The 27,580-nt window shown below is 37.2% G+C and overlaps 1 protein-coding gene across 1 annotated transcript in view; it reads left to right on the top strand.

Moving 5' to 3' along the window:
• The window catches only part of ATG2B (autophagy related 2B), a 79,651-nt gene that overhangs the window by 2,826 nt on the left and 49,245 nt on the right, over positions 1–27,580 (top strand). The window contains exons 2-14 of the mRNA XM_084632623.1: positions 3,690–3,852; positions 8,739–8,891; positions 9,626–9,728; positions 11,594–11,756; positions 12,354–12,533; positions 17,487–17,583; positions 18,713–18,895; positions 19,866–20,020; positions 20,891–21,008; positions 21,547–21,808; positions 26,157–26,307; positions 27,031–27,123; positions 27,316–27,504. Of these exons, the coding sequence (XP_084488749.1) occupies positions 3,690–3,852; positions 8,739–8,891; positions 9,626–9,728; positions 11,594–11,756; positions 12,354–12,533; positions 17,487–17,583; positions 18,713–18,895; positions 19,866–20,020; positions 20,891–21,008; positions 21,547–21,808; positions 26,157–26,307; positions 27,031–27,123; positions 27,316–27,504 (2,010 nt within the window). The remainder of the gene's footprint in view (positions 1–3,689; positions 3,853–8,738; positions 8,892–9,625; positions 9,729–11,593; positions 11,757–12,353; positions 12,534–17,486; positions 17,584–18,712; positions 18,896–19,865; positions 20,021–20,890; positions 21,009–21,546; positions 21,809–26,156; positions 26,308–27,030; positions 27,124–27,315; positions 27,505–27,580) is intronic.

Raw genomic sequence — 27,580 nt, 5'->3', positions numbered from 1 at the left:
TCATGACAGAAAGATTACAAAAACAGGTGTTGCAAAAGTGCTATAGCTGCTTTTTTTTTCAAGTCACTTTAAACTTGCTGTCTACATGTCCTCAAGGAGGCTGTAGTTTTAACCTTAATTATTTTCTCATTTTTGTTCTGTTTTTGAACTTTGTTCTTCATCGACTGGTTTCATTTAATTTTTTAAAATATTTTAAAGTATACATAATATATACACCATTGTCTTGGTGTTTACCGTATACAGAGGGACATGTTCTGACCTCCACTGTACTTGTGCAACCCCTTTGACCTGAGGAGGGTTGCATTGTCTAATGAAAGTCAGAATTTAGCCCACAATATTTGTGATTGAATATATAAATATGCTTAATGATTGATTTCACTGCTGCTTCTGGAGTTAACCCTGCAAAGCCTTTCCATGTCCTGAATTCTCATTGACTCCAGTGGAAATTCCTCAGTGATGTAGGATCAAACCAGCAGTTGGTGTAGATACGTGGAGTTTTACAATTTTATTTTAAATACTTTTTAATCATTTATTCGCTAAACAGATCTTTATCTTTTATTAATGCCATTTAACTGTAATAAACATACACTTGTATTTTTTCTTATAGTTTGCTTAAAATAGTTGGAAAGAATAATCACAATAAATTTTACTTTCTGTTTCCCTATATGTAGTTTGTAAAAAGAGATCTGAGGCCAGACTTATTCAAAATTTGTTTTGATATGCTAGATTTTATTAATATTCATATATATAATTGTCCATACATGTAGCTCAGATACATGTGAAATACCACAGTTTGAATTTATACCTCATTTTTGTGGTAGCAACAAGTTTTTCCAATGTACACTAATTTTTTTGCTCATACTTCTGCTACGTGAAACATTTCACACTGTTGATTGATAACTACAGTTACTGCATTATCTTTTATTTTAGAAACAGGTTTAACTGCGTTGAATGGTAATCGTCGTATACATATGATAAATCAAATTGTTTCTTTCCAAAACTGTTTCAGGGTCTGATTCAACTCTTGTTAAAGTCAGTGAGACTCTTTACATTACTCTTAATCGATGCTGTATCAGACACTAAAATAGTAAAGCACATCAAAAATTCTTAAGAATGTAAGTAGGACCAACGAGAAAAAAAAACGATTGAAGGCAAAAAGTATAGACAGAGTAGGGAACTGGCAGCCTGTGTTTAAAAAGTGATTTAAATTAAACTTGCAATTTTTTCATATGTGCAAGGCCCAACTTCAGGCACATGAGTAGTCCATTTATGTTGAACTCACACGACAAAAAATTCTCATATCCATAACTGTTTGCAGGATCAAGGCCTGAGAATGTTTTATGAATCATGATTCTTTGTGTACTGACCTCCAGACACTGATTGGAAGTGTTAGTGAACAAGATTGACATACAGCATTTTTACTGGTGTACATGTGTTTTGAAGATATACTCATGTGTGAAATTAGTGAGTGTATATTTAAGATGTAAATATTCCTTCCCATTGGTTAGTCTTTGTTGGCAATAGGATGCCAGCACTTTTCACTTTATTATTAGAAAATTGTCACGCTTGATAAATACATACATATAGGCATTTTATAAAATGATGAAACAACCTATATTATGGTTAAATTATATGTGGTCTTTAGAATATTATGCTTGTTTAATAAAACATAGAAACATAAAATGTAGGGCTGAAAGGGACCTTGATAGGTCATATAGTCCTGCTCCCCATGCTGAGGCAAGACGGATATACCTAGACCATCTGTGGCAGGTATTTGTCTAATTTGTTCTTAAAAACTTCCAATGATGGGGATTCCACAACCTCCCTTGGAAGCCTATTCCAGTACTTAACTATCCTTACAGTTAGAAAGTTTTTCCTAATATCTAACCACTGAATACTTCTTGTCCTACTTTCAGTGGACGTGGAGAACAATTGATCCCTGTCTGCTTTATAACAACCCTTAACATATTTAACAACTGTTATCATGTCCCCCCCTCAGTCTTCTTTTCTCAAGACTAAACCTGCCCAGCTTTTTTAACCTTTCTTCATAGGTCATATTTCCTAAGCCTTTTATAATTTTTATTGCTCTTCTCTAGACTCTCTCCAGTTTGTCCACATATTTCTTAAAGCATGGTACTGTGTTCCGTTTTGGGCTCTCTAGCTGAGGCTGATTACCTCCCATGTCACACATCTGACACTCCTATTAATACATCCCAGAATGATATTAGCCTTTTTCGCAATTGCATCACGTTGTTGGCTCATTTGTGATCCACTATAACCTCCACATTCTTTTCAGCAGTACTACTTCCTTGCCAATTCACCATTTTGCATCTGTGCAGTTGATTTCCCTTCTTCCTTTGCACACTTTGCACTTGTGTTTGTTAAATTTCATCTTGGTAATTTCAGACCAATTCTTCAATATGTCAAGTTTATTTTTAACGTTAATCGTATCTGCAAAGTGCTTTTAACTCCTCCCAGCTTGGTATCATCTGCAAATTTTATAAGCATACTCTCCATTCCATTACCCAAGTCATTAATGAATATGTTGAAAAGTACCTGATCTGGGACAGATACATCCTTCCAGTTTGACAGCGAACCATGGATAACTACTCTGAATTCAGTCCTTCAATCAGTTATGGACCCACTTTATAGTTATGATGGAGAATTTAAAAACTGTATATTTAAAAAAAGCTTAATTTGGATCTTATTTAACAATATATAAACATGAAAAACTTAAATGAGCATAAATTAAAGGGGTTTTCTTTTAAAAATAAGTGATCTTTTAATGCAAAGAAATGTAGCATTGGAAAAAAATGGTTGGAATTTGTATAGAATGGATGAAAGCTACAAAGAGCAATAACAGGTTTTCTCTGGGATGTTTTCTAGAACTGAATAGGCTTTCAGAGCTGAGGTCTCCTTTTTTATTAGCTATCTCTCCAAAGGAATCATCCAGTTCACCTTCCTGTGAGTCTGGAACTTAAGGCAACATGATAGTGTGAGCCCCTTACTTCCATTCATCAGAAACCAATTTTAGTATGAGGACTGGTGTATTAAATATGAAGGGTCTATGAATAGTACTGTTTTTGTAGAACACCAGCCAGTCAAGTCTGTTCTGATTTTTACATTTAAAAAATAGTGGTAGTTTGAATTTTGAATACTGGAAAAAAAATACTAGTTTTGAACATTACTGGGAATAACTTTTTCATATATTTAGAACTAACAAGCAGTCAATACAGCATGCAGTACAATAGAAATAAATCTTTTTGGCTCAGTTATCACAGTCAGACAAGTATGGAATGAGCATTACATCAAATTTAGTTATTTGGCTTGTGTCCTAATCAAAGCTTCTGGTCACAATGAACAAACTGTTTTTATCCATTTACTATGCTGGCCTTTCCTATAGCTGTAATTATTTTTTCTTTTTGTGGTAACATTTTAAGCTGCAGTACTATAATATTTCTGTTAGGAACATATGGAACATACAGAACAGTTCAGTAGTATAGATCATAAGAAAAACCACAGCAGGAATTGTATTCGATTAAAAGTTTAGTGCTTAATTAGCATGCATCATTGACAGAACCAAAGTAGAGGATAACTTCCAGTTTTTAAAATACATTAATTTCTTTTAACATATCTTAAATGTTTTGATTCTGTTAATATGAGCGTAATTTTGGATTCTCTCCTTTTAGTGTCTTAATGAGATTCTGGAATCAGCAGATGCACCTCTGGAAGTCACTGAAGGGTTTATCCAGTCCATTTCTCTGTCTGTTCCCTGGGGGTCATTGCTACAGGATAACTGTGCACTAGAAGTGAAAGGATTAGAGATGGTCTTCAGGCCAAGGCCTCGTCTTGGTAGGTTTACTGCATTATCTTATTTGGCTTTTACATTGATAAATTAGGAGTATTCTTTATGTTCAAATGTTTGAGATTATACTGGCAGTTTTGCTTCAACCAGTGGTTTTTTTGTTGTTGTTTTTTTTTTATAATATTACACGTACAAGATAAAAAATTGTGCCTAGGCACTATTTGTTTAAAATATGTATCTTAGAAAAAGAGAATATAATAATTATCAAGTGTTCTTCAATAGGTCAGCGGTTTAATTAATTTAAGTCTATAATATTTTGAAGTTCTGTGTCTTTGCTTCCGCATTTACATAGATGTAATTTTAGACATTAATAAAGAAATGTTTCCTCATAAGTGTCCGTTTTGTACCTAACATTTTATAGTCAAACAGCCATGTTCCCATATTTTTCTTTTTTATAAAAGCAAATCTAAATCTTCTTCATTTTTGCTTCTGCTTATTTTTGACTCATAGGAAAATTCTCTAGAGACCTTAATTGGGACTGGTCTACCCATAATGTGGCATGCTGCCGTGTGAGGACCACAAGTTTGTATTTTGCTTCATTTGTGCTATCTGGACAAGCTGTATTGTATAGGTAGCCCTTTAAATAGTGGATAGAAGAGAGTGTTTTATTAATTATCTATTATACAATAGCTCCTACTGGCCAGTTTGAGTAGATACTGAACTTGACTGGTTGGGAACTGATTACTGCTCATGGCTGGAGGATGGTGCAATGGCATGGACTTATTATGGGGAGAGATGATGATACTGTTTCTTGTGGGTTTGTCATTGGGTGGCTGCTTCACATATGTCCTCTTGTGGCCTCTGGGTGGCCCTGCAAGTGGGTTCCCCACTCCCACCTCAGTTTCCCCCTTCATGGGGCTTCAGTAATTCACAAACCCTTGTATCCATTTTCACCCCTTCCTGGGTTCTGGTTTAATGTAGCAAACATTCAAAATAAAGTTTGCAATTCCATTTGTTACCCCTTATCAGGTCACTCCCTGGCCTTTCTTGCCTGTAGTCTCACTCCCCAACTTTCTCTACTGGAGTCTACTTGCTCCCAGCAGCTTCTGTACTCCACGTTTGGTCTCCCTGAGAATCCCTTCTCTACAGCTTCTTGCTGCTCTTTGAGGAAATCAGCTGATCCCCATGTGCCTCCTTAGTAACTAGGGTTGGCTGCCCCCTGGTCTCCAACCCTTAAAGGGGTGAGCCATCCTGCTGCAGGGTTCTTTCCTACTCTTTGCAGAAAAGCGCTGTCATGCTGTCTAGAGTGCCTACCTCAGGGCAGACTGTGAAAAACAGGGCAGACACTCCAAACTGTCATCTATAATTAAATTTCACCAAGTCAGTAACAAATGTGAACTCCTGGATATCTATAACAGTCTTACCATGGAGTCACAGACAGGCCCCTTACACTCTCCAGTCTATCTCCCCTCCCCCCGCAAACTGGACTTAATAAATGGGTAAATGGTCACTTACACCAAAAATCACACCACATTCAGGTTGATTCCTGTCCCATGATACCAGTCACCTACCTGGATCAGTTGGTACCCTAGATTTTACACCAAAGACACAGCCTGTAGCCAATCCTGTAATAAACTCTCAAGGTTTATTAACTAAGAAATGGAAATGAATCATTTACAGAATAAAGTGAGCAAACATATACACACAAATGAGTTAACATCTAAACCCTAAGAGTGACAGAGTTGTAGTGATCTGCCAAATCTAAGTGTCTTTCAGAGTGGACCCAGGAGACAGCTGGACAATTCTCATGCCTGAGTTTACAAGTTCAGAGCAAGCATTTTCAAAGTTATAAAGCAAAACGTACATATTGGGCGAGGGGGGGGGCAGGGAAATAGCTCAGTGGTTTGAGCATTGGCCTGCTAAACCCAGGGTTGTGAGTTCAATCCCTGAGGGGGCCATTTAGGGATCTGGGGGAAAAAAAAAAATTGGGAATTGTGCCTGCTTTGAGCAGGGGGTTGGACTAGATGACCTCCTGAGGTCCCTTCCAACCCTGGTCTTCTATTTTATTTATTTTTTATTTTTTTTTATTTTATTTTCTTATAGCATGGAATACAAACGTTGCAAGTAAGATTAATGCATGTAGCAACTTATGAGTATTTCATAGTGTCTAAACACACAAAATACATTCTGATAAGACTAATACCTGTTTTGAGCAAAACTAATGTACAGGTGACTTGTTCTGGTTTCCCCAGGGTTGTCAGTTCTTAGCTAATGCCTGGCATCTGGCCTGCCAGCATCACAAGCACATTTTGGTGGCTGGATGTAAATCTACTCCACTCTAGGCTGCTACATGCTCGCTGTCCATGTGGGACCCTGGTGCTATGCACTAAAGGTTCCCTAGTGTGCTTTGATCTGTCCTGCTTTGAAATGGGAGTGGATCAAAGTGCACTAGGGAGCTTTTAGTACTTGGCAACAGGGTCTGCGTGGACTAATTCATGGTAGCCTAGTGCGGGATAGATTTACACCCCAGCTTGCTGTGAACTAAGTATTCACGTAGAGAATCCCTTTGGTACTGTTCCCTAGTACAGTGGCTCTCAGCTTTCCAGACTACTATACCCATTTCAGAAGTCTGATTTGTCTTGTGTATCCCCAAGTTTCAACTCATTTAAAAGCTACTTGCTTACAAAATCAGACATAAAAATGCAAAAGTGTCACAGCACACTATTACTGAAAAATTGCTTACTTTCTAATTTTTACCATATAATTATAAAATAAATCAATTGGAATATAAATATTGTATTTACATTTCAGTGTATAGTATATAGATTTTATACAAATTTTAGTTTGTACTGACTTCGCTAGTGCTTTTTATGTAGCCTATTGTAAAACTAAGCAAATATCTAGATGAGTTGATGTACTCCCTGCATGCCCCTGGTTGAGACCCATTCCCCTAGTACACAGAAGTCTTCTTCGGAACAGTGTTGGAGGGACTGGTAGAACCATCCAGCTTGTCTGTGTCCACACTGGCACTAACCTAGTTCAGACGAAACTGGTTAGGCTGAGACGTGGTCTGTTCTAATGCATTATTAACCATGTATGGACTATTTGGGGCGTTTTTGTTTGTGGATACATATTTTTATACAAACATCCTACCGGCTTAAACTGTTTTAATTTTTATAGTATAGAACAGACCACAGTGTCCTTTAGACTGCTCAGGATCTGAATTTTGAATAATGGAAAGATAAGAGAAATGCTTTTATGCTGCTTTTAGACACCATAAAGAAGTGACAAAAGGCATAAGAACATTTTTTGTCTCTTTGAAAGTCCTATTTGAATAGGTTTCTTTTAAAATCATGTATATTTTTGTTGTTCTATGTTTCATTCTAATTTATTGTAATAAAACTTAAATCTTAGGCTAATTTTACTTGCTAATGTCCATCTAAGAAGATATTATCTTACAAAGAATGGTAATAATAGGTAGTAATAAATAGGAGGAATGGCCTTCACTTTGGTGCTGGAGTCTAATATTATGAATAAGTATGTGAAAAAATACATTATTAATTATTGCTTTGTACTAGCTAGGATCACTGTTTTTGTGGGGTTCAGGAAGGAGTTTTTCACTGATCATGCTTTTCCTTTCCCCGATTGTCAATGAGCTTTATTTTATTTTTTTGCATGGATGTGTGGTTGTCCTTTGCTGTCACAAATTGTTTAAAATTGGAGCATGTAGGAAAGAAATATTGTCACCAAGCAGCTACAGCCACAAGATTAATACATGGTGTAGGGATTTTTTAAAACAGACCTAGCTACCTTGAGGTAGTTAATCCCATCTGAAACACCACTGAGGTCCTATCATGGATGCAGTTTAGTATCTACTGTAGTGTTAGCTTCAGTTGGGCTTGTCTACAGTGGAACTTTTACCTCAAATTAATTGATGTGCCTTGTTTACTTTTAATACGAGCAAACGTCAGACTGTTATCAAGTTAGCTGTTAGAGATGACCGTCAATTGTGTTATCTGGCATCCTAGGGTTGACCTCTATCAACAAACATGATTGTAAAGATGTCAAATAGCGTCTAAGGCCTTGTCTAGACTAGGATTTAAAGATGTGATGTTAGCACATTTTAAAAATCTAGTGTAGATGAGACACGTTGCTTTTAACACATGCTAAACTGGTCAAGTCAAATTCTAGGCTCCCCCTTAGTGTTTAACTTGACCAGTTTAGCTAATACATGCTAATAGCATGTTTAAAAAGTCTAGCTAGGCCAGACACAGTGCCCTCAGCATGTGCTAATGTGCTAAAATCACACCTTAAATCCTAGGCTGGATGAGGATTGAGGTGTTGAGTGATGTTTCAAATCTTGTTAGCTTCCTCAAGGTAGAGATGGACTTCCTGTAGATTTGGACAGTGTCTAGTACATTTTTGTTGCTACCACAATCTAACTAATAATTGGTGCTCCTCCTTAATACCCGGAAGTCATCTTCAATTACAGCTACCTCAAGGAAGCTAACTCCATTTAAAGAACAGCATTTTTTCTTAGGCCTTGTCTATGCCTAGTCTTGCCTACAGAAGTCACACCAGTGTAATTAAAAATCTGTTTAAAAAACTGATTTAGTTAAATCAGTGCCAACCCTTCTGTGGCCCCACTTGCACTGGTTTAAAACTGGTTATACTGATTTATCTTGTACCTATAAACTTACCAACAGAAGCTAAAAAGAAAGAAGCCAATTTTAAATTGATTTGAGTGTGTCCATGCAGGGGTTTGTACCAGTTTAAGTAATGGTTTAAAATCAGACTTTTAGTTAAACTGGTGCAGCTTGTGTGTAGACCATACCTTTGTCTAGATATACCAAACAAATAATTTGTTTGCTTTGGTTTTGTTGGTTTTACATTTATGGCCAAATATATTTAAGACTTTTATCTTATTCTACAGCATCTGGTTCAGAGCCTATGTATTGGTCAAGTTTTATGACCACTAGTATGCAACTTGCAAAAGAATGTCTTAGCCAAAAACTGACAGATGAACAGGGAGAAGGGTCTCAACCTTTTGAAGGGCTTGAGAAGTTTGCAGAAACTATTGAAACAGGTATGACTCTACTATGCACCTTGTGAATTAACATCTTAAGTTACATTGTGTTAGCCTACACCATGCCATAATATTACAAAATGAGAGCTCACTTGCAACAGCTTCTCTTCTCTCTCAACTTTTTATCAGTGACTCTATCTTCTACCAGTTAAAACAGGAGAGAAGAGCAGGGAAATAAAACCACAGTAGTAAAAAAAACCCAAAGAACTGTTTCTGCAGTGTGCTGATTCAACTCTTCATTAGAGCCAAATTCTCTCATTCATACCAGTATAAATTTGGATAATTCCTTTCATTGACAGGGCTGACTGGCAGAATGTCTTGTTTCTGGCAGTGCTGGTTTAGCACATCATATGACAGTTGGATCAGCATTGGTGTTAATAGCCCTAGGAGAAAAAACCTGGTAGAACAGTCTTCTGTACAGTTCATGTTTTTAGCATAACAAGGCATTGGATGCAGTTTTGAAATTTTGAAGTGGGTTTTCTTCAGATTGCTTTACATTTTTTTGAATGTCCAACTGGAAGAAGCTAAGACTTACTGATAGAAAACTAGGTTCTCATTTGGAATTGTGATATTGTATTAGATGCTATTCATAATTCTAACAATGAAATAAATATTAGCTTTTAATCAACAAAGAAGAATTGATCTTTTTATTCATATATTAAGTCATCAGTGTGTCTCAGTGATTTTAAATGGTCATGATGTAACTGTATTGTCTTCTGGTTTCCTCACGTCAGTTCTAAGAAGAGTGAAAGTTACCTTTTTAGATACTGTTTTGAGAATCGAACATGTGCTGGAAAATTCTAAAAGTGGGTCTGCACTTGAAATCCGAATTGAGAAGTAAGTGTTGCTTAAAATAAACATTTTTTTTCTTGTCTTTATATGCACAGATTTACACACAGGCACACATCCCCTCCCACAGTATAGCCCTGAAGTCCAAGTCATCCATGCTGTTGACTTTTGATGCCTTAAGTGAATTTTCTAGTAAAATGTTTCCACCCAATTCTTAGCAGGGTTACTTACTCTATAATTGTCAGAAGCGTGCCAGATTTTCAACAGATGGCAACATTGAACGGCTCCCATTTTGATGACAAGAGGGTACATCGCCATAGCAAAAAAAGACCAGTGGCAGCAAGAGTCCGAGCCAGGGTCAACTGATTCAGGCTTGTGCTGCAGGGTTAAAAATAGCATTGTAGATTTCGGGCTTGGGTTGGAGCTTGCGTTCTGAAACCCAGCGAGGGGGAAGTGTCTCAGAACCCAGGCTTCAGCCCAAGCCCAAATGTCTACACTGCTATTTTTAACACTGCAGCATGAGCACCGTGAACCTGAATCAGTTGACCTGGGCTTGGAGACTTGCTGCTGCAGAGTTGTTTGTTTGTTTGTTTGTTTTTTCTGTGTAGACATGCCGTAAATGAGGGACTAGATTTTTCTTAAATGGTCAACACCCAACAGCTCCCATTATTAAATCAGGCCACTCCATGTAGGTGACTGAATTGGAGCTTAACCCTTTAGAAAATCTGGCCCCAGTTGTGGATGCTGAGCACTTTTGAAAACCTGACCTCACAATTCTATATTTAGGAAAGAAGCCTTAATCCTGCAAAAGCATTACTGTACCAGATCAGTAGAAATCCAGCTTTTGCATAATCTGCTAGAAGTACCCACATATGGTGTAAAGCAAATTTTATAAATAATTGAAACTTGTGAACTGTAGATGTTCTTAAGGTATTCATTTAGCTCATTTGGCTAATAAGCTCATTTTAGTTGGTGCCATGATGAAAACAAAAGTATCTTACTGTATTAAGATCACTACAAAATAATGTTTTTACATACACAAAAATGTGGATGAAATATTGTTTGTTCTTAAATAAATAAATAAAAATAATTGTTGCAGTTGCTGAGTTCAGTTCAAGAGAGAACCGGTCAGTAAACAAGTCTATCTGAACCCCTCCACCTTCCCCCCCTTTAAAAAATCCCCTGTACGTTAAAAGCTACCCTTAAACAAACTTTTTGAAGAGAGAACATCTAATTCAAGTGTTATAACAGAGTGGTACTATTTGAGTTATTTTAGTTAAGATAAAATTATGTGTGTGTTCCCATTGTAAATTATATCTTTTAAAATTTCTACTGTTCTTCTATTTATACAATTCAGTAATATTTTAATAGATAAAATTTCATTTCAGAAATTTAGAAGGGTTAATTTTGGGCATGTCCTATGCATAATTTAAGTTCTGTTAATTTATTAAACAAAGATGACTGACATAAAGGAAAGTGTTCCATCCAAGTAGTGCTTTAAGAGTATATAAAATACATATGTTGTAGATGTATCCACTCTAAAACCATACTTTAGTCATGAGACTAGAACACAGTTATAGATGTCTTAATGTAAACAAACAAAAACAGTAATATAGGGCAAACTTCTTCACTTTGAGATAAGATTAAACAGTAAATAGTAGGATCTCATATTAGGGCACATTGACTTCAAACGTATAGCACAATTGCTATTAATAGTGTCCTGCAAGAACCTCAAGATTTCCACCCATTCGCAGAAAGTGGTGGTTTCTCCTTTCACATCAGTCAATGTCCTTGTAAATAATCTATGTTGAGAAAGCATATATAAACATGAACTGTAGGCTAAATAGCACAGTAGAAGGTAAAAGTGTGCATGCCATCCCTACCGTGCTTATTTCCTTGCTTTTGTCTCCCAGAACTATGTACTGTGATGAAACTGCTGATGAATGCTCTGGAATTAATGTACATCAGCCCACAGCTTTTGCTCACAAGTTACTTCAGCTCTCAGGTGTCTCTCTCTTCTGGGATGAGTTTCCAGCATCAGCGAAGTCCTCTCCAGTGTGTTCAGCTACACAGTTGGTAAAAATAAATAAATCATATAAATATGTAGAGTTGATGAAGGATAAAATATATTGTATTGTAATATACATATAAGCCTAATACTTAATAAAGGAATTGAACCTCTTCTTGGAACAATATTTAGGTAGCTCATTGCACTCTTAGCTCATTTACATAAGTGGTTCTCAAACTACTGAGCCCAGCGACCCTTGTTGAATTTGGGCAAAAAATTTATAAATTCCTTTGTCAAACACTTATATTATGTAAGAGTGGAGATGGTAAGGTCTGAAGAGCAAAATTATAGAAGACTAAAAATGCAGTACTTGAATCTCACTGTATCCTTAATCTTTGTAGAGAGTCTGGCATCTCTCCATAATTTACTATTTGAAGAAAAATTCCATCATTTCCTGACGCTTCAAGATTCTGAATGCTTTTTGATACCTGTTTATTTAAAATTTGCTAGTAAATATGTTTGTTAATACAGATGTCAGATTTGCACTTATGTGAAACTGTTTTTCATTTACACGTAGTATAGATTTATCAGACTTGTATATGTATACTTTGTGACACATACTAGGATGCTTGCTAATTGCCTCTTTTTCCCCTTGCATTTTAAAGGCAGCGGAACCAAAGCTTTCCCCTAGCTGGAACCCAAAAATTGTGTATGAGCCACATCCACAGTTAACCAGAAACTTGCCAGAAGTTGCTCCCTCTGACCCTGTGCAGATTAGTAGGCTGATTGGTAAAATGAAGTTGAGCCTTACATTAAAGCAACATGAAGTACTTCCTGGAGCTAAGGTTAGTTGTTGTTTTATATTCTTTAACTAACTGGACACAGTCAAGTAGCTATTTGGTTTTGGTTTTTGCCTACTGCAAAAGTTTTGAGAGTTTTAAGGAAAAAGAATTGGTTTGGGCTATGTTTAATTTTGCTAATTTTATTTTCAATGATCTGCATTTAAAGGCAATGCAATAACCCTTGTTAGAACATCCCTTCTTTAACCAACAAGGTCCTAGAGTGCTGAGAATACGTTGTGGAATGCATGGAAATGCATGTCTAAACACCATGGGCAGATTTGCTCTGTTCACAAGCCACTCTATCAGGGGAGTTGCACACTCATAACTGAGTGCAGAATTTGTCCCAGTATGCATTTGGGGGGTCTTATTTTCTTTGGTAGGCAGGCATGTTGACCATTTTCATACCCTACTCACAACTTCTACCAAAGCAAATTGTAAAAGAAGCTATGATAAATCATTTGGTGATTTCATTTAAACTACTTTCAAAAGTACAGACAATATAGTGATGTCTGTTTCTTAAACAAGGTGCAGTGTATCTTAGAGACAGCTTGAATTCTATGTATTGCAATAATTCCCAAGAGAATTGCTTTGTTTTCATGAAAAGTCCGGTTGCTACCCATTTATTTTTTTGCTCTGTGTATTGTAGCCTCCTGATTTTGAAATTTAAAAAAATTTGACTTAAAAAAAATCATTGATTTAAATCAGGTTGAGGCTTGCTTTGTAAAACTAATTTGAAAATTTATGCTATTGAAATTTTAGATTAAAATTTACAGTGAATTAAATTATAATGCTGGGTTTTAAAAGAAAATGCCACTACTGGGAGGGTATTTTATTTGAATTTTCCAAAACTTCTGTAGACAAAACAGAAATATTGAAACTATAAGGCCCTGATCCTACAAGCGTTAGGCAGTATAAACTTTATTCACATGAATATTCCTATTAACTTCAATAATAAAATTGGCTCTGAAATCATCTTCAATGAAGTGTACTCACATTGGTGGTTTATAATGTGCTCTGATACCTGCGGATAAAAGGTAAATGATAGAAATTATTTTAAAATTTAAATTGAAAATACAATTAATTGAAACAAAGAATACAAAATACAGCAAGCAGAAACTACTCACTATGGTTTCTACTACAGTGAGGAATTTTGTTACATATCCTGCAGTTGCTGGTTCATTTTTTAGAACTTTTTTATATTTGTTCAGTCCAGAACAATTCTTGACTTAAAGTCCTTGCGGCAACATTTGCTGAAAAGGAAGATACCATGAAAATGCAGTGTGGGAAATACAGAAACAAACTATTACAAGATATTAAAAGCTCTGTGGTTATCAGTTCTAGATTTACTAATAGCTAAGTGCTTTACTGCAACCCTTTTAAAGATCAAAAGATTTCCTACTGTCAATCATTACATTTATTTAAAGGTGGCAGGAAAAGAACCTCTTTAGTTCAAGATCTGAGTCTAGGACTCTATGTTGCACTTATATTTGGTGACCTGTCCAATGCCTTAAATAGAACACAGTGCAACATTTCTGGCATGCTTTGTGCGTTGTTGGGTATTGTAGTGGGAGAAACACTGAACAAATCAGTTGGTGTGATAAACGCTATTGTGATTTGTAAGTTTAATTACATTCTGTTACTGACTTTGAATATTGACTTCATCTTTTTGCATTAACTGTATACAAAATACATTTTGTTTAACACTAGTCAGTGAACACTATACATGTTACATGGTGTGCAAAATTAAAAAGTGAACTCAGTTTTGATTTTGGTTAATTCATTAAATAGACTATACATATTCATAGAAATAGAGAAAAAGTATACAGAACGTGCAGTTGGTTTTCTTCTTCAAAACATACAGTCTAGTCCAAGATTTCCTCCTGATGGGTCGGTTTGGTTTCTTTATTTAAATATGTGATTAAATAAGGTGTTTAAATTAAATCTATCCAGATTTTAACCCTCTCAGGAACTAACAGAATTTAATTTAATTTCAAGTGCTAGCACAATTTAATAATTTGAATCTTCTTTCTAGTTTTCCCAAGGAAAGGAAAAGCTGGTAGGAGCCAGTTGTAAAGTTTTAGGGATCACCTAGACCAGTAAGAGGTTTGGTCACTTCCTGCCTTGTTACCTTATCTGATCTATGCTGTGCTGCTTTGGTTCAGAGCCCTGATACTAGCAGCCTACCCACAAGCATAAAGTCCTGGCTTTCACCAGCCTAGTTACTCCTTGCAGGGTGACCGCAACAGCCCTTTGAGTGCCAGGTCTCCCTAAATTCATCCACTGTGAGTTCGTAACTACCAGACCCTCAGACTTTTCCCCTCTGGTTCTTCACCTCCGAAGGTGTGAAATCCAGCCCCGCCCCCAACCCCTCCCTGACATCTTTGGTGCACACACTCACCACAGTTTGTGCTTCACAGACCTGCTTAGGGTAAAATAAATAAAATGTTATTTAATAGAAAAATCACAGATTCAAAGATAATATAGTAAGGAAGAGAAAACATATACAAGTTACACAATAAACAAACATACAGACTCAGCTTCAGGCTTTACACTTCTACATTAGATAAAATCCCTGTTCTAATGTAAAATAGTTGTTGCCTTTTGAATAGTGTTCTGGTGTACCCCGTGCAATAAAAGGGATCCAGGGTTTCATAGACAGCACCCGCTAAGTGACTGTCGCTCAGTTTCTAGATGAAAACTTCAGTTTTAAGCATCCTTTTAAATAGGCTTTTCTCTCTTTTTATTTTTCTCTCCTGGCATGGTGACTGATCTGTACTAGAAAATTAGATTGTCTTAATTATATCACTCAAGGGTGTGAAAAATCCACACCCCTGAACAGTGTAGTTAAACCGTCCTAAGTTCCTGTGTAGACTGTGCTAGATCAACAGAAGAATTCTTCTGTCAACCTAGCTACAGCCTCTCAGGGAGGTGGATTGCCTATGATGATGGGAGAACCATTGTTGCAACTGCGCTACTGTAGCATTTCAAGTGTAGACAAGCCTCGAGAGTGCAGAAAATTCCCTCTTGTGTTGAAGCAAGGATGTCACAATGTCTTTCCATTAACTCTAATGGTCTACCCTTGTATTATGTAAATGACTCTTGGGAGGTGCCCTCCCACTCTGCTTCAGTGCCCTGTTGCCTTATAGTTACAGTTTCCTATATACACATACATACATAACCCTGGTCTGCATACGTATCTCATGATGACCATAAAGTTCAGAACATTACAAGCTTTCATAAAAGACCATTCTCAATATATTTGTACAGTATAATTACTTTGCATGAAATCAGGTGATTTAACTGCTTATTTAGGAGGTGAGAGTTAAACCTCCTGTTCTCACTTGGTGTGAAAGTCAAGGTCCAGACACACCATTGTACAAATAAATTGTAATTGGTTAGTTGCTTTATGTCCTTTAGTTATGTGAGGACTTGGCATGAGCATTGGTGTATGTCACTAATAGGTATTTAGAGAGTTGAACAAGAGAGAAGAAATTATTAATGAACCGTAATTAACTATTTAATTTTTATTTTTAACAAAAAAAATCAAATATATGTATGAGCTGTAGCAACTATAGATAGTAACTTGTCATTTGTCTACAGTAATGTTATCCCTTTCGTAAATGGTAGTTGTGGTACTCCCTATCACAAGACATCTTCATGAAGACTACTTGCTCCATCAAATCTTTTCTCCAACATATAACACTTGCCAGTGGAGCAACAAGTGAGAGCGTAAGGGGTTTTAGAATTGGACCCTAATCTGTATGAGCCCCTAAGCAAGTAATCCTACAGCAAACATTGGGAACAAGCTCAATTTGTGGTGCAGGCTAGTGGTCTGGAGAGAACTAGTTTAATTTCCTTGTTTTGTTACTGTTGTTACAGTTTATAATAAATCTTAGGTATAACCCAACATTATTTAAGAAAATCAGTAATTTTTTATAATATAGATAAATACTAGCCTATGTGAAAATTATTTGAATTTTTAAGGAAATAGTACCACATAAGGTGCAAGTTTTACTATCCTGTATGTAGTATATAAAATAAGCTTTATGTTGGTGCTAGTAATTACATGCAAGAGTATTAAAGAAACAAAATTGCTAGTTGCTTAATGATGATCATGTTTTTTCCTCCAAGGGTGCATGTTTTTTGGATGGTTTTGTTTGTTTTGTGTACAGCATAACAAAATAAATGATCTTTGGCACAGTAGCAATGTTTTGTAGAAGTGCTATGTAACTCAAAGTTGGAAGCAATTGTACAGTTAAATTTCAGGCTGTTCCCAATTGGAAGAATATGAAGGTTCAGTCCCAAATGTTGCAGGAAGACTATATCCTTCAAAGCTTCCAGATATAACATGCAGTTCACTTAAAAGCAGCATGGAGGTGGTGACATAGGAGAGAGTGAAAGAAGGAGAATTAGGACTTTAGTTCACTTTCCCTACAAAGCAGTGGTTGTCAACCAGGAGTACGTGTACCCCTGGCGGTACACAGAGGTCTTCTGGGTGTACATCCACTCAGCTAGATATTTGCCTAGTTTTACAACAGGCTACATAAAAAGCACTAGCAAAGTCACTACAAACTAAGTTTTCATACCGACACTGACTTGTTTATACTGCTTTATATATTATACACTGAAAAGTAAGTACAATATCTATTTTCCAGTTGATTTATTTTATAATTATATGGTAAAAATAAGAAAGTAAGCCATTTTTCAGTAATAATGTACTCTGATGCTTTTGTATTTTTATATCTGATCTTTTTAAAAAAATAGTTTTTAAGTGAGGTGAAACTTGGGGGTACACCAGACAAATCAGACTTCTGAAATGGGTACAGTAGTCTGGAAAGGTTGAGAGCCACTGCTATTGAGTGGTACTGTACACTATCTAGTGACTTGTAGTTGATTGGGGAAGCTTAAGTGACATGTCTTTGTTCTAAGAGTTTATAATTTTTTTTTTTTTTTAAGTTGGATGTGGATGGGCAGGTAGACTCAATACACCTATTCCTGTCACCGAGGCAGGTACATCTTCTATTGGACATGTTAGCAGCCATTGCTGGACCAGGCAAGTAAACATTATATTAATATTAAATGTGTATTTGATGAGATAGAAAGTAGTAAAGAAAGCTTGCGTAATAAACAAGTCCCCTGATTAGGTATATAGTAATTACTATAACAGATTACTAATATTCATGATCTATTTATTTGCATAATGATAATATCTAGAGGCCCCTATCATGTCTCCGGGCTTCATTGTTCTATATGCTGTACACATATGCAATAACCTTTTTAAAAGAGTTTGAAATCTTAGTTTGTGCTGAGCTAACAGGTGGAGAATACAATTAAATGTCTGGGGAATAGGAGTGGTGGAGGGAGAAAAGGACAACATAACAGTGAAACGGTTTTGTTTGGTATAGTTTGGACCAGAGGGGGGTCCATCAAGTCCAGCTGCACTGATGCAGCTGTGCCGCAGTAGCACTTTAATGAAGACACTCTACACCAATGGGAGAGAGCTCTCCTGTTGGTGTACTTAATCCACCTCCCCGAGAGGTGGTAACTATGTCAACGGGAGAAGCTCTTCTGCCGACATAACGCTGTCTACATGGGAGGAGGGAGTTTAGGGGTGTGGATTTTTCATACTGATATGGGTCTGTAGTGTAGACCAGACCTAATATAACTATGGATGCTCTCATTGTTCATATAAATATGCAATCCTTTTTGGAATCATAGTGTATAAAATAATAAAACTTATTTTACTGGATCAAGTGTATAACTAGATATATTCCCAATGCTGCAAATTCAATTACTATGTCAATTTAGGTAATGATTTTAAGATCCTTGGAAGAATGTTGGAAATATTTTCCTATTCCATTCATTAAATGGGGCCAATTCGTGTTATAATGTAATTTATAGATGATGTGTCCATAAGTCTCTAAAGCCAACATGGACCAGAACTTTAAAAAAAAGATTCTGTAACTGTTCTGACTACATAACCTCAAAATCTTCCTCTTAGGTTTGGGAGTAATAATACAGAAGGAAAAAGGGTTAGTTTTCCATGCTGGTTTGTATTTGAGAAGTGAAAATGGAAGATAAATTCATAAAATGTCAGTCTGTTTTCTGACTAGTTGAAGTTTTCCATGGCGGAATGGAAAGGAAATACAAATTATGTTTCCATTTCCTCTATTTGAATATAGAGAGCCCCAGCAGGATAGAATTATCAAATAAAGATAGAAAGAACCGACCCATGCAACAGGAGGACGAGTATCGGATTCAGATGGAGCTGAAGCGTTACTTAAGAAAAGAATCTTTGTCAGCAGGAGCATCATCTGAGCAGAGCTTTTATGAGACCGAGACTGCCAGAACACCTTCTAGCCGTGGTGAGTATGAAACATGATGCCAGTATGTCAGACAGCCTAGTATCAACATCATGCAAAATAATTTTTAATGTACTGTACTAAAGCACTCTTGATCTTTCAGAAGGGCCAAATAACAGTGACCTTTATAGACTTTTAAACTTATTGTCTACCATTAATTATACCCTTAAATCAGGATATAAGGTCTATTCACGTTACTAGCCCAGACTGAAGTCATAGTTCGTTTGAGGCATTTAATAGTCTGAACACTAATGCACAACGAAACAGACACTAATTCTGTAAGATCCCTTTCAGAACTAATGGTTGAAGGAACTAAATGAAATGTAGAATACTATAAAACTTTCTTTTGGTTTTCTATTATAAAACCTAGTTTAAACATGCATGTACTGGAGGAATGTATTTGAATTTAAGACAGGAATTTCATGGAGAAGAAACCTGGAATCTGAAAGATGCCAATATTTAGATTAGTACAGCTCCATTAACAAAGGTTTACAGTAGTCTGTTATTTTATTTGTTCTTATATAATTTATTTAATGATTGTTTATATTAAATGTGAACTGCTTTACTTTTAATTTTGAGCCCATGGATAATTTGTTACTGGTTTTTTTAGGTGCCAATTCATATCTGATTTAGCATGGGAAGTGCGAATTAATCACTGCAACCTTTAGCAGTCTTAACCTGAACATGAAAATAAATGGAAATATTTTATATTATGTGTACTCATAACATTGCTGGAATTTGGTGTTGCCTTGGTCACACGCTCTTTTTTGGAAAAATCTTTTTTTCCCCCTTGGTTATTACTGGGCTTCAGTATAAGTTAACTAGGAAATGCTGTGAATAAACTTTTAGCTAGTTAATGTCATATCCAGACTATTTTGTTTCTGCAGCTATGATTAATTTGGTGTATTATAACTAAAGTTAATGTTTGTCATTAGAAAAAAAACCCTATTGATTATACATAATTTCTCCTTAGAAGAAGAAGTTTTCTTCTCAATGGCTGACATGGACATGTCTCACAGTCTCTCCTCTCTTCCACCTCTTGGAGACCCACCAACTATGGATCTAGACCTGTCTTTAACTAGTACATACACTACTACACCAGCAGGATCTCCACTGAGTGCTACAGTGGTATAGTATTGTTTACAGTTAATATCTCTGTAGAGTAAAAGGTTGGGTTTTTTTTTTTCATATTGATTCCTCATTGCTAATGCCTAGTGAAAAATTCTCAGATAATAGTAAGTACACACCTATTAAGCTTTCTGTTCCAGTGGCAAAATCAACTAGCAAATTTGTATGGTTCCTTAATGCATAAAATCACTTTCTGGCTTTCCTTTATTAAGGAGTTAGGTAGATTTTCAGTGGTATTCCCGCAGCAAGTTGCAGCTTTGAAACCTGGGATTCTATAAGTTATAAATTTGTTTGTCTAGCAGACCAGGAAATAGACTATGTATGTTTCCAAGCTGCTATAAGTTTAATGTGGAGTTTTTGTGACAGACCCTTGTGTTACATTTCTATGTTTAATATACAAGGCCAGGAACAGAATAAAAGCACACAAAGGTGTGGTATTGCCTAAGTTAAGGTCATAGCCTGTAATTCAACAAAGTATTACTGTGGTTTAAGTTCATCCCTACTCAGTTCTTATGCACATGTTTTTAAATACTTTGCTTAATAGAGGTCATAGAGAACAGTTCTAGTTTCCTTTGGGTAACAGAAGAACATGTGTTAGTTGTGAGGGCAATGTTATCTCCCTTTCAGAAATACAAGGGGAAGATCATCATCAGAGCTAAAGAACGTAGCTTGACACCCAGATAAACAATAGACAAATTATTGATTAATATATCATGAAAATGACGACAAGCTGGAAAACTACTTTTTATGGTATATATGCACAAGGGTCTTGCATACTGTCTTTTGGTCACACGTTACTGTTTGCATTAGATTAATCCTTGAGAACTGTTGTGTTATGCAGATGAGAGATCAGATATATTTGTGTTTTAGCTTCAGCCAACTTGGGGTGATTTTCATGACCCTAATAAACAAGAACCACCACCTCCACCACCAAGAAGTTCATCATTTACACCCAGTATTGTTCACCAAACTCCTTTAAGAAGGACTTGTAAGTAAAAACGTGTGTTTACTTCCTAGTCATTTTATACTGTTGTTAGACATTTTTCATTGTTGTTCTGAAACTTGTCAAAAGGGCATCAAAATCCAGAAGATCAAAATGTCACCTTTCCCTAATTGCTTCTTCAGTTAATGTGTAGTCTTTTCCTCTAGACAATACAGTTTAAGAAGGTATGCTGAATTGTGCACTTCATGACTTAGATCTATTGCACAGATTGCTGCTTAGCTGCTTTCTCATAAGTGAGTGAGAGGTTTACATGGATGTTCTTCATTTATGTGGGGGATTTGGCCTAATTTAAAAATGAGGTAAGGGAAGAGTAACGTCAACAAAAGTAGTTCTACACAAGGTGTAAATCTTCTATAGTAAGACTCAATATATTACAGTGTATAAAATTAGTCGTATTGTGATTTGCATAGTATTCATAGTTTGACGTTTGTGCATTTCTTAAGGCTATGCTGGTTAATAGATGTGCAAGTTGCTATTGAAAACTAACTTTTAGTGAGAAATTTAATTTAATTTTGTATTTCAGCCCTTCCATCCAGATCTGTTTCAGTGGATGAATCCAGGCCTGAACTTCTTTTTAGATTGGCACTGGGCACTTTCTCAGTATCTGTACTTCACATTGACCCTCTGCCACCACCTGAAACATCACTGAACCTTAACCCACTGACACCAATGGCACTGGATTTCTTTACCCGAATAGAAAAGATTGATCCAGTTAAGTTTTCAACAGAAGATTTTCTGTCCTTCCGAGAAGTATTTGCAGAGGCTTGTTCTCATGACCACCTTAGGTACAACTTTGCCTATTAACTAATACAACAAACAAAGAACCAAATATTCTTTTAAATAAGCTTTGACAACTTAGGTTTATGCCCATAAATATTTGGAATCAAATCATACTTTATTTGAAGTACTAGAAGTTTGTTTTTTCATTAAATGTTAAAATAGTTTTGGACGGTTTGAGTTCCAAATGAAAAATCTCAGGAAAAGAAAGAGAACCATGTGTGCACAACTCATCCTAAATCTCTTCGTGCCGAGATAGATCAAGACAGATGCAGGTTCTACAATCAAACACACACAGTCTGGAGCATAAATTAGGATGTTTACCTATTTCTTAAAGATGCTGTATAACCCAGAGATAGTTTATAGAGCAACTTTATTACACAAGTGGTCTTGAGTGAGATTTTTTTTCTTTGTGGTGCAAAATGGGACGTCAGTTGGGGCACAATAAAAAAGTGAACAAAATCATCCAGGAGTCAGGAACCAATTTTTCCATGGCATAGTATTGCTAAATTACAGTATGTGCATTGTAGAGGTTTTATGTGTTCCTCTGAAGCATTAGGCATTGGTCACTGTTGAAGGCAGAATAGGTGGATTCCATTATCCTAGGTTCCTAATGTCAGAGCCTATTATAAGTACTAATGGAGTGATACTCAGACCTCAGTGGTTCAGGAGCCAAATTAGCAATTAATGTTACCCAAAAGAGCCACAGTAGTGTTGATTCATGGTTTCATTTACTATTATGTATATTATTCTCACAGGAAAGTGACTGTCCTGACCAAGTATTCTACAGTTGGTTAATAACATAGTAAAAACATCCTGATTAGCTAATAACTTAGATTGGTTAATAATTAAATCACACAGAGCTTTAATATCATGTGCTGCAAAGAACTTCAGGAGACACATTAAAGAGCCACTTGCGGCTCCTGAGCCTCAATCTGAGTATCACTGTACTAATTTATTTCTTTATAGCATACATGTACATATTAGGGCTGTTGATTAAGCTACTCCTGGAGGAATTCTGTGCCCCTTCTCCGGCAGCCCAAGCGCGTCCGCTGGGAGCAGCTGTCAGGAGAGAGTAGATCACCGCAGGTGGGGAGGAGGGAGGCTGGGTGTGTGTGCATGTGTCCGTGGAGAGACGTTAAGGTAGGCTTGCCAGGCATCTGGTTTTCAACCTGAACGCCCAATCGAAAAGGGAGCCTGGTGGCTCCGGTTGGCGGTGTACCGGGTGGCAGGGGCTGAGGCAGGCTACCTGTCTGCCCTGGCTCCGCACTGCTTCTGGAAGCAGCTGCCAGGTCTCTACAGCTCCTAGGCACTGGGGTGGCCAGGGACTGGGAGACTCTGCGCGCTGGCACTGCCCCAAGTGCGAGCTCCACAGCTCCCATTGGCTGGGAACCGCAACCAGTGGGAGCTGTGGGCGGTGGTGCCTGTGGGCGTTAAGGCAGCATGCACTGCACAGAGCCTGTTGGTCGGCCATGTGCCTAGAGGCCGTAGGGATCTGGTGGCCGCTTCCTCAGAGCCATGGTAAGTGCTGCCGGGACCCGCACCCCAAGCCCTCTGCCCCAGCCTGGAGCCCCCGCCCACACCCCCAGCCAGAGCCCTCACGCCCCCCCCCCCACCCCAACCCCCTGCTTCAGCCCAGAGCCCCATCCTGCATCCCAAACCCCTAATTTCTGGGCCCACCCCAGCCCCTGGCCCCAGCCCAGTGAAAGTAAGTGAGGGTGGGGAAGAGTGAGCGATGGCATGGCAGGGGGGTAGGAATGGAGTGAGCTGGGGGCGGGCCTCGGAGAAGGGACAGGGCGGGGACGTTTTGTGTGATTAGAAAGTTGGCAACCCTATTTTAAGCGGGTGGGGCTGGGCGCGTGCCTGCATGCGAAAGAGTGAGAGAGACTCACTTGGTCCCTCTCGCTCACTGTTGCTGCATCCCAGGCTTGGAGGCATAGGACTGTGTGAAGCAGGCTCTGTCCCTGAGGCAGAGCAGAAATGTAACAACGAAGAAGGTAGACTGCTAATGTTCCCATTGTTAGTTAATTGTTCCCATTCTTAGCCAATTAAGGCTCCTTTATCTTGCCAGAATGGTGTAAAGGGGCCTTATTGTAAATGTCAGTAACGGAATCCTCCGCTAGCAAGGTCTATGTGCTTTCTCGCTTTTTTTTTCCTGTGCCAGAGAGGCACAGTGGGGTTAGATTACAGCTCAGGATCTATTTTACTTGTCCATTTAAAAAAAAAAAATACAGGACAGTGATTAGCAAAACTGTGTGAAAGTCTGAGAAATTTAAAGCAACATTTTACTTTACAGAACACCACAATAAAAGTAATGTAATTTAAATGAAAATCCAGGATTATAACTGGAATGCAGGGTATTGGCTACCAAGTATTTGTAACTTAATTTTCATGTGTTTAGGAAATGCTGAGCAGTTACTGTGATTTTTTTTTCTGTATGGTAGTTCAAATAAATTACCAAAATAAGTGAAACTGGTGTGATTATATTGCATTATTTTAACAAATAAAATATGCAGAATTTAGGATTTTTTGGCACAGAATTTAGGATTTCTTGGCACAGAATTCCCCAAGGAGTAATTAATCGCAGTTAACTCACGTGATTAACTAAAAAAAAAATTAATTGCAATGTTAAACAATAGAATATTGATTGAAATTTATTAAATATTTGTTGATGTATTCCTATATTTTCAAATATATTGATTTCAATTACAACAGAGAATACAAAGTGTACGGTGCTCACTTTATATTATTATTATTATTGATTACAAATATTTGTACTATAAAAACAGTATTTTTTAGTTCACCTCATACAAGTACTGTAGTGGAATCTCTTTATTGTGACAGTGCAATGTATGGATGTAGATTTTTTTTGTTACATAACTGCACTCAAAAACAAAAACAATGCAAAACTTCAGAACCTACAAGTTCACTGAGTCTTACTTCTTGTTCAGCCAATCGTTAAGATAAACAAGTTTGTTTATATTTATGGGAGATAATGCTGCCCGTCACCAGAAAGTGAGAACAGGCGGTTGCCTGGCACTTTTGTAACTGGCATTGCAAGGTATTTATGTGCCAGATATGCTAAACATTTGTATGCTCCTTCAGTGCTTGCCCAACATTCCAGCGGATGTGCTTCCATGCTGATATTTTATGTTATAGCAGTCTTGGATGATGACCCAGCACATGTTGTTCATTTTAAGAACACTTTCACTACAGATTTGGCAAAACACAGAGCAGGTACCAATGTGCGATTTCTAAAGATAGCTACAGTACTCGACCCAATGTTTAAGAATCTACAGTGCTTTCCAAAATCTGAGAGGGACGAGGTCTGGAGCATGCATTCAGAAGTCAAAAGAGCTACACTCCAATGTGGAAACTACAGAATCCGCACCAACGAAAAAGAAAATCAACCTTCAGCTGGTGGCATCTGATGATGAAAATGAACATGCATCAGCCCACACTGCTTTGGATCGTTATCGAGCAGAACCAGTCATCAGCATTGACACATGTCCTCTGGAATGGTGCTTGAAGCATGAAGGGACATATGAATCTTTAGCACATCTAGCACATAAATATCATGCGATGCTGGCTACAACAGCACCATGCGAACGCCTGTTCTCACTTTCAGGTGACATTATAAACAAGAAGCAGGCAGCATTATCTCCTGCAAATGTAAACAAGCTTGTTTGTCTGAGCAATTGGCTGAACAAGAGTGGACTTGCAGGCTCTAAAGTTTTACATTGTTTTAATTTTGAATGTAGGGTTTTTTTGTACATAATTCTACATTTGTAAATTCAATTTTCACGTTAGAGATTGCACTACAGTAGTTGTATTAGGTGAATTGAAAAATATGATTTCTTTTGTTTCTTACAGTGCAAATATTTATAATAAAATATAAATAGAAAATGAGCACTGTACACTTTGCATAATGTATTGTAATTGAAATCAGTATATTTGAAAATGTAGAGGGATAGCTCAGTGGTTTGAGCATTGGCCTGATAAACCTAGGGTTGTGAGTTCAATCCTTCAGGGGGCCATTTAGGGATCGGGGCAAAAATCAGGGAGTGGTCCTGCTTTGAGCAGCAGGTTGGACTAGATGACCTCCTGAGGTCCCTTCCAGCCCTGATATTCTATGATACTGAAAACATCTAAAAATATTTAAATAAATGGTATTCTATTATTGTTTAACAGAGCGATTAATCGTAATTAATTTTTTAAATTGCTTGACAGCCCTAATATATATGTATACACACACACACACACACATATATATATATACACGAGACGTTTCTGAATTTTCAAAGTGGTTACTGCAATCCATTTTATACATATTTATACCTTTATTTCTCATAACAGATTTATAGGTACTGGCATCAAAGTCTCTTATGAACAAAGACAAAGGTCTGCTTTTCGATGCTTCAGCACAGATTTGTCGATTGGGCATATGGAACTACTGGAATGTCTTTTCTCTACCGACTCCTGCTCCATTCAACCTCACTACACAGAGGTAATTAAAAATACTGTTATTAACCAAGCACCAGGGCAATTGAAATGTTAACTGGATAGGTTTTCAGAAGGGAAATCATACTCTATTGTTAGAATTGGAAAAGTTAAGATTACTAATTTATTGTATTTTTGTAGTGATTGGGTAGTATTAAGACATGTCTTAAATTTTAATTGAAAACTCAGATAATGAGCCACAGTGTCCCCTCTTTCCCTGCCACCAAAGGATCAAGCCTGTAGAGTTCTCTAATGTTTTGTGTGTGTGAAGCAAAAGGAATTGTGTTTTGAAAATTAGGTTGAAACATTTCAAAGTGCTGCGTGCCACCCCATCCACCCCAGTGGGCAGATTTTCTTAGGTGATGGCTCTTGGCCCAACTGCTCCTTGCTCATACTCAGATTGAGATGAGCCTATGATATTGGATTCATGATGGTGGCCCTAGTTGCTGTCATTCAGGCGCTGTATTCCATCTGCTCTCAGCCGCGCCTGTGCTTGTTGATCACTTCCTATCTGTCTCCTCAAATGTGGTATGTGAGGCTCAGGGCTTTCTGGACAGTCTCCCCAGTTTGAATCAAAAGTTGTGGCTCTTTATTGGATCTGTGGCTATCAGACAAGCAGCTGAATACTGGATTGACTGGCAGTTTGGGCCAGATAGACTATGCTTTTTCCTGCTCTCTGGTTCTTTTGTTTGTTTTACATCTATTAATTATTTAACTTTTTATTTTCAAGCTGCTAACATTTCATTCTGAAAAAGGAAATGATACACATCCTCTTTCATGCCTTCAGCTCCATTATAAGCACTCAGATAACAGAGGACCTCAGGTAAGGTTGAAAAAAAAAACAACCTGACTGCATTGTTGCATTATGCTGTAGCATAATATTTTTTCTCTAATCTTTAAAGGTAACTTTATATCTTGATGGTTGCATAGAAAGATGTATATTGCAAGCATCCTTTGTTTTTCTAATGTATTTTTCAGTATTTCATTGAGAATATTGATGTGCTTATTTCTGTAGGGTAGTCAAGGAAGACTGAGCTCTGTTCCACAGAAAGCAGAATTGCAAATCAAGCTAAGTCCAGTATTTTGTGAACTGGATATCAGTATTGTGGACAGACTAAATTCTTTGCTTCAGCCACAGAAACTAACCACAGTGGAGATGATGGCATCTCACATGTACACATCTTACAACAAACACATTAGTCTGGTGAGTGAAATTAATTTATATGCATGCTGGCAGGCCTGGAGCTACCAGGAGGCAACAGGAACATTTTAAAGGGTCT

This window comes from Lepidochelys olivacea, assembly GCF_965140295.1.
Source record: "Lepidochelys olivacea isolate rLepOli2 genome assembly, chromosome: 6".
In the NCBI taxonomy this organism is placed as follows: Eukaryota; Metazoa; Chordata; order Testudines; family Cheloniidae; genus Lepidochelys; species Lepidochelys olivacea.
Note: the sequence above shows the minus strand (reverse complement) of the source record. Positions and strands in the feature narration are given on the sequence as shown.